General features: G+C 33.6%; 1 protein-coding gene across 1 annotated transcript; it reads right to left on the bottom strand.

Annotated features, from left to right (window-relative positions):
• Positions 1 to 4028: 4028 nt before the first annotated feature.
• Positions 4029 to 6507, bottom strand: LOC131860207 (uncharacterized). The gene is made up of 6 exons (XM_059214588.1): positions 6368 to 6507; positions 5954 to 6193; positions 5738 to 5753; positions 5298 to 5445; positions 4718 to 5044; positions 4029 to 4288 (listed from the first exon to the last, which is right to left on the bottom strand). The coding sequence occupies exons 1-6, from the start codon at positions 6505 to 6507 to the stop codon at positions 4029 to 4031; spliced, it is 1131 nt and encodes a 376-aa protein (XP_059070571.1).
• Between the last annotated feature and the right edge of the window lie 1720 nt (positions 6508 to 8227).

Genomic DNA, 8227 nt, shown 5'->3' with positions numbered 1-8227 from the left:
ATAAGAGGATACCATCCCTGTTTTTCCAATACAAATCACCTTTAAGCAATACATGCCTAGATGCCTGAAGCTTAAGTGCTCTTTAATGACTGTCATTCAATTCCTCTGGACATTTCATGTGTTTTAAATAATAGACAACATTATTATACCAAAGACACATCTCAATGCTTATTTGAGCCTCCTCAAACTCTATCTGATTTATCTGTGTTGCTTCCAAATTTGATTTTGTCATTAGTTTAGCCAATCCTTGACCTATTACCAATTTAGTAATTTGGATATCAATGTTGAATTCCTGAATTTGATTGATCCATCAGCATCTTCACCCAGTAGTTTCAGTATGCCTGAAAATATCTCTGATTGTTGCATTAGGAACATACGCAAAGACATTAGCTCCTACTAAATATGGTCTAAAAGATTTTATAGCTTTCACTAGGGAATGTAGACACCTAAAAATGGTCAACGCTTGCGAAATTGTACTTTAACATTTACGCATTGCCTTATTTTAGGGTTTTTGCGTCGCATTAACATTTCTCCTATGTCACGTACTTGGTCTTTATCATTTGCGAGCATTGAGTCTTTCTTCTACATTCTTCAGTTGTCTTGCTTTCGAAATTGGTCTTGTCGACAACAATCTTCAGTCATGATTTTGGTCAATCTTATCCTGTTGCATCAATGTGCATGCTAATTTGTCATCATTTTGGACATCGTCAATCCTAATTAGGGTTTTGTCCTCTTGTCAATCTTGTCATTTTGCGTTCGATTTGTCATCGATCGTTATCATTTTCAATCTTGTCGATTTGCGATCAATTTGTCATCGATCGTTATCATTTTCAATCTTGTCAATTTGTCATCGATCGTCGTCCTTCTCAATCGTGTTAATTTGGATCAATTTGTCATTATTTTTCATAAATTGGTGCATTTATCAATCAAAATTGTTTGTCAGCATTGGTCCTTTGTCAATTCAAAATCATGATCGAGTCAACATCAAATCAATTTTATATCAAGACCTAATTTCATCCTTGCATTTCTAATTTATCTTCTAGGGTTTTATGATTTATTCATTTAACCTTGTTTGTCATTTTTTCTCCATTTTCTTCCTCTAGGTTAAATAATTTATTTATTTATCCTAGGTCTTTGTGTCACAATTAAATGTTTAATTTAATTGGCTAATTAATTCCCCCTCTTTTTGTGAATTAATTAATGAATGAAAAATTATTAATTAATTCACCTATTTTTCTAATTTCATCAATTTCTAATTTCCTAATTTCCAATTCATCATTTCTAACCTTATTTCTAATTTTCCTAATTCCTAATTTCCACCTATTTTCTAATTTGTCAAATTCAATTTCCACCTAATCAATTTCTCTCTAGTCTTTCCCTATTTTTGTGCCTCGGTGGAAGCATGAATTTCTCATGCATCATACTTTTGACATAGCAAGATGTCATAAGCCTCTAGTCCTCTAAACTTTGCATTAGCAATATGTCATAATTCATGACATAGAAGGTGTCATAACCTTCTTCTTTCCACTAAATTGTGCCAATTTTTAAATCAATTGCCTTTAATATCAATTTCATGCTAATCTTGTCTTTTCTCCAATTTATCTATAAATTGGATGAATTTCTTCAATCCTGATCTAATAATCACATGGTCGAAATAATCACTTTGTCGAATCAATCACACTTTGAGTACTCTTGTGCCAATGTCAATCTTGCTTTCACATTAGGTTTATGCACTTGAAGGTGAGATCCACAAATAAAGGCTATTTGGAGAAGAAAGAAGAACAATGGAGCCGCATGAAGGAGATATTCAGATCTGCATTTGGTTTGCTTAGCTTTTAATCTTGAATGTTTCCAGATTCCTATGCTACAGGGAATATGCTTGTTTCTCATTTATATCATAATTTAACTCAGAAGCATGTAGTGTCTTGCTAAAAAATGCCATTGGTTGTTCATGACCTTCATCACTCTTTTGTAACTTCACTGCAACAATAGTATGAAATGAAGAGAAAGAAAATACTTGAAAAGGTTTAGAGAAATTAGGAGACTTAAGTACAGGTGCTTCCTTGATGGCCCTTTTAATGTTCACAAAGGCCTCAATTGCTTCATTAGTCCATTTTATCTCTGCACCCTTTTTTAACATCTTTGCAATAGGTTTGACAATTTCAAAAAAATTTGATACAAATCTTCTAACAAAATTAATTTGTCCAAAAAATGATTGAATAACTTTAACTATTTTAGGGATCTGAATTTTGTCAATAGTTGCAATTCTCTCAGGGTCAATCCTTACTCCGTCATTAGATACAATATGACCTATCAATTTACCTTCAAGGACTCCAAAGTGACACTAATTCATATTTAAAGAAATACCATATTCCAATGCTTTGATGAAAATTTTCTCTAGGTCATTACAATGGTTTTCTTCTTTCTTGGATTATGCAGTCAAATCATCCTGGTATACAACCAACATGTAATCAATGAGACCTTCAAAATCTACATCCATGGCCCTTTGAAAAGTAGCTCCAACATTTGTAAGTCTGAATGGCATCCTGGCATACACATATGTGCCCCATGGTGTAGTGAAGGTTGTTTTGTATTTTTTTTATTCTTTAACCTTCACCTAGTTGTAACAAGAGAAGCCATCCATCATAGAAAGTAATTCATTCCTTGTTACTTTCTACAGCAGAGCTTCCATATTTGGTAGGGCATAATTATCTTTCAAGGATGATATATTTAAATTTCTAAAATCCATACACAATCTGATATCACCATTTTTCTTGCTAACAAGCACCAAGTTTGACACCCATGTGGAATACCTTATAGGCTCTATAATCCCTGCATTCCTCATCTTCATCAATTCTTCCTTCATTTTGGGAGCCAATGTTGGATTTATAGGCCTTTTCTTTTTCCTAAATGGTTTTGCATCTGGTTTCAGTGGGATTTCATGCTGGAAAAAATCCTCTCTGTATGCCTTGAGATCATCATATGACCAAGCAAAAACATGTATGTATGTTCTTATAAGTTTTACCAATGCAGTTCTAATTTTAGGTGTAAGCTTCCTCCCAATGTAAACCTCTCTAGGATTGTTCTCACTTCCCAAATTTATTTTTTCTACTTCCTCACAACTTCCAGTGTTGGGCTTGAAATTTGTCATGTCCTTATTGTCAAACATTCTTTCTAATTCCACCAATCCTTTTGGAATCTTATTTGTTTTAAGTTGTAAGATATTTTTTCCAAACAAATATTCCTTACCATTTTCCTCTTTCACATATGCATTCCAATCCATTTGTTGGCCTTCATATTGATCCTCACAAAACAATAATTTCAGAAGATCCCTATCATCATCAAATATCTGCCAAATTTTTATGTTATCTGGTACTGCGGGTCTAGTTTTTATTTCAACTTGGGTGATGTCATCAAAAGGAATATCATTATGTTTAATTGCTAAGTTAGCCATAAAATCAGCCAAAATATTGTTAAATCTTTCAATCCATGTTATAGAAAATGCCTCAAAAAATTCAATTGAATCCCACACCTCATTTCTGTAATTTCAAAGCCTTACATTTTTAGTGGAAAATATTTCCCTTACTTGAGATATGACTAACTGTGAATCACCATAAACTGTTAGTAATTTAATTCCATATTTACTTGCCATCCTAAGGCCTAACAAGAGTGCTTCATATTCAGCGACATTGTTTGTACATTCAAAAGCTAACAAAAAAGAATATTTGCATGATCTTCCATTAGGAGAAATAAAAACTACACCAGCTCCATTTCCTTCTTTACTGCAAGCATCATCAAAATACATTTTCCAAATCTTATCCTCATGCAATTCAATAGTATTTTCAAGGTTTTTCAGTTTTGAATTGGATGGGTTTAGAAATACTTACTTGAAAGTTATCTATATCTGTTTGGAGAAAACATGTTGTCTCGTTTGGATCAACCTCCTCTATTAGGTAGAATGATCTCAGTTCTCTGTCAATCCTTACATTTGCCCCTTTTACTGGGATGTTTGCATATGAAAGATCTAGCTAGACATGTCCATTCCCCAAATTTGACCATTTCCTTGATAATAACATCCCATAATTTGGCGGAACTTGCACAACAGTGATGTCTATTTTATATGACGTATCAGGGCATGCTGGAAATCGAAACTCCACATCCTTCATAATTCCAACAATTGGGACTGATCTATTATCCATAGCATAGCATTTCCCATAGGGAGTGTCTACATGCATCCCAAGTTCTTTCATGACATCTTGTGGCATTATGTTCATGGTTGCACCTGAATCTATCATACAATTCTTAACCATTTTATTGTTAATCATCAAAGTCAGATAAAAAGGATCAACCTGGGTAAGATTCTTATTGATAAAAGTTCCCAAATAGACAACAGGTGGATCTTCAACTTTTGGCTTATGATCCTCTTTATTTACTTCACCAACTTTAGACAAAATCTTGATTGTTTCATGTTTGTAATCAGGAAATTTCATTACCTCAAGCAAGGGCACAAATATTTTCACCTGTGATAAAGCTTGAGACATAAATGATCCACAATTTGAGAGTGGCTTACTAATCTGTTTCTTTTCAATTGGCTTTGTTAATTTAAGATGTCTTATTTGTTTGTCCTTTTCTACTGCAACTTCCTTTTCCTTGTTAGTGATGGTGTCTTTGTTTCCACTAGCTTTAGGAACCTTTGCAAATATCCCGGATGACTTACCTTGTTCTGGGTTCACTATTATGTTTCTTAACTGATAATTGTTTTTTGCCTGAGCTACTACTGCCACAGTATAGGCTTTCTTTTCTTCATCTATTAAGTTCCTCAAGGAATGCACTAGCTCTTCATTATGGAACAATCTCCTCAAGGATGGGATGTCTGCTTCATCATCAGTAAAAACTTGTTGTATACTATGTTGTTGGTTCTCTCTTCTCCATTGTACATTTGATGATTGCTCACCCTCAGATGAATCCTCATCCCTACCCCAAAATGGATCTGATGAAAGTGCATTTACCGTGGGCTCATATTCATTCTCATGGTCCTTCTCTTCTGCAAAAACCATGAGCAATCATACATTGTTCTGCAACATGGGGTAAATTGGAGACTTCACACCATGGATATTCTTCAACAAAATTGTTTAACTTCTTCAATGGATCAGGAGTTTCTTTGCTTAGATTTTCATTCACCAATTTATCATCTTTCCAATTTGTATTATATGGCATGTCATGCGATCTTGGTTTATTGTAACTTATAGAATTATTACTTCTATATGGAGGCGGTTTCTCATTGTGATTTTGCTTACCCTTCATGTCCTTTAGCATGTCCATGACTTGACCAAACTCATCCTTTTTTGTCGTTCTAAGATTATATAATTTTGGATCATCTCTCTTGCAAATTCTCCCAGCAGCCTTTCTATTATTTTCAATGGTATTAGTTGTTTTAAAAGCTTTCTACAAAGTAGTAGGTTTATGAGATAAGATCTCATAATGAGTCTTGCTATCAAAAGCACTTAAATAAAAATCAATCAAAAATGAATCAACAGGTCTAATATCTCTTGGTATCCTATTAAGTACTTTATTAAACCTCTTATAAAATTCATAGGCTGAGTCATTCTTATTTTTCTTTATGCTAGTCAACTCATGAGATGCAAATGAAGTTTCATTATATTCTCTAAATTCTTCCAAGAATATTGTCACAAATTCCTACCAACTACCAATGCATCTGTCAGGAAGATTCTTATACCATTGTCTTGCATCCTCTGTTAGAGATTGAACAAATAGATTCATAAAAACATCTTCATGAGAGATTTCAAACTCTTCAATGGTATTTTTTACATTTACTACATGTTGTTCTGCGGGATCAGTTCCATTTCATATGAATTTAGGAATAGCTAATCTTAAATTATTTGTAATCTGATTCGGATATCCAACTATCCCACTGAAATCCAACTATTTATACCTTTCAATGGTCATAGGTGGCTTGACACCATAGTTGTTAACTTGATAGTTTCTATTTCCTCCATTATTACCATTATTTCCATTGTTACCTCTACCATTATTGTTATTTCTATTTCGGTTGTCCCTATTACCATTGTTGCCATAGTTTCCATTATTACCATGATTTCCCCCATTGTTGCTTGCATTGTTGATCCTATCTCTATTATTCCAATTACCAGCAATTTCCCCACTATTAGTTCTTCTTTCATCATTATGATTATTGTATTGTCTATAATTATACTGGTTTTTATTTTCATGGTAGGGTGTATTTTTCCATTTATCCCCTTTTTTGTGATTATTATCCAAAATATTAGACAATGGATTATTATAGACCTTAAATGGCTGTTAAAAGTTTCTCATATGAGGGGGACTATACCTAGGGGTTGTTAGTCTATTTGCTTCACCTTTTCCCTTCTCATCTTCAACCTTGTTTGACTTAGGGCTTTGAATGGCATCTCTTTCTAATCCGAGTTTCTGCAATATCCAATTTGGTTGTCTCTTAAGAGCCTTTGCCATTTTAGATTCATCTCCATTTAAGTCAGCCATTCTAAGAATAATTTCATCCAACTGTTTGTCCTTCTGTTCCTCAGCAGTCAGGCTTTCATCGTGACCACCTTTATTATCTTTTGTATTTAAGTTATAAAAAGGATTTTCCTCCATATTTTCAAATTTATCACCAAATGGAGAGCCATCCTCTCTACGAGGAAACTTCTTATAACCCTCAAAATCCATATTTGATACTGATTTCTTTTCTTTGTTTCTTCTTTTTGGACTCAACTGAACAAGATTATCTTGTCCCTTGTGTAAAGACCTTCTCACCTGCATAAATCTTATTGACAAATTCCTAGGGGTTTCCCTTACTTTCTTGACATACCAATTATTACTCATATATTAAATGTAGAGTCACCACCTCCTAAGAGGAATTATACTTTTATTAATCTTTTGGGTTCCTTCCTCTAGTAGAGTCTGAAATGAAACCACCAGAAATTCTGAGCATTTCTTATTACAACTCCCCATTAGAGTCACCAATCTGTTGGTTCCCAAAACCACAGATTGGGAATCAAAAGGGCTTACCAAATCCCTAACTAAACCAATCAGCCTTGGCCAATGAACAGGAATGGTCGAAGACCAAATTCCTCTGCACTTTAGGTTCCACTAAACCTAGGTGGGTATACATTAATCTCCAAAGCATAAAGAGATTTCTTTATAGTGAATTTAAATTATTAAAAATAGCTGTTTACAGGACTGGAAAACAATTTCCTGCAACTATGCTTTATTGATATGCATTTAACTTATTTTAATTTGAAATTCGAGTATAATTGGATGCAAATAAGTTATAACAGAATGTTGTTGGAACTAAGAGTAATTATGAAAGAACAAGGTAGGTAAAAACTAGTAATATATTTCTCCAGTGAGGACTTTGTGCACACTTAATCTATTCACAAGAAAATGAAAAACATACCAGTGCCTTATCTGATAGTTTACATGTCACTTAATGGACAAATACTTATAATCTTTGGAGACAGTGTGAAGAAACAAACTATCACTGCAATATCTACAATGTATTCTATGAGAACAACAAAAACAATTCTGCTATCTCTATACCAACAGATGATAAAACATTGCAACAAATCTTCTTTAGATTGATCCGAAAGATTTTAAATCATTAACATCATATGACATGAAAACGATCTGAAAATGAAAACAACGGACCATGTCTATTGGTTTCTGGGAATAATTGGTGTACAAAAACTGCAAACTCACAGATAATTCATGATTACACTTGTTTGCACAAAATGGATTTTCATTTCTACGGACTTATCTTACATAACACTATAGGTTCCAATAGACAATCTGAAAAGATAATAGTAATTTCTTACCTCTTGTCCCTCTAGAATACATAATGACTCTCTATATATACATGACTCAAACAATATGAATGAAAGGACACACCCTTTCATTAGTAAAAACAAAGACTAACAAAATTCCTAACTATCCTTCTTAACTACTATAACTAAAACACACAGCAATAACATAGACAAACTCTTTCCATCCAGCCGTTGACCACATTTCTAGATATGCGGAAGATATTTTTTCTCTTTATATGTAGTAGCGTTGAAGATAATATCTCTGGCCGCTATCTCTGTTATAACAAAACTTTCAACCTGTTCCCCCCTTCCATTCATGTTCAATGCATCCGCATGGGCAATGCTACAAGATGAACTGAGTAGAGACC

Source organism: Cryptomeria japonica, chromosome 11, assembly GCF_030272615.1.
Source record: "Cryptomeria japonica chromosome 11, Sugi_1.0, whole genome shotgun sequence".
Classification (NCBI taxonomy): domain Eukaryota; kingdom Viridiplantae; phylum Streptophyta; class Pinopsida; order Cupressales; family Cupressaceae; genus Cryptomeria; species Cryptomeria japonica.
This window is presented reverse-complemented; position numbering and strand designations above follow the sequence as displayed.

Bases quoted from the DNA above. Each gene is read 5' to 3' on its own strand.
- LOC131860207 (XM_059214588.1), bottom strand. From the start codon at position 6,507: ATGGCAAAGGCTCTTAAGAGACAACCAAATTGGATATTGCAGAAACTC. The intron at 6,194-6,367 runs GTATAGTCCCCC...TAATGATGAAAG, and splicing joins AATAGACTAACAACCCCTAG to AAGAACTAATAGTGGGGAAA. The intron at 4,289-4,717 runs GTAAGTCATCCG...ATTGTATGATAG, and splicing joins AATAGTGAACCCAGAACAAG to ATTCAGGTGCAACCATGAAC.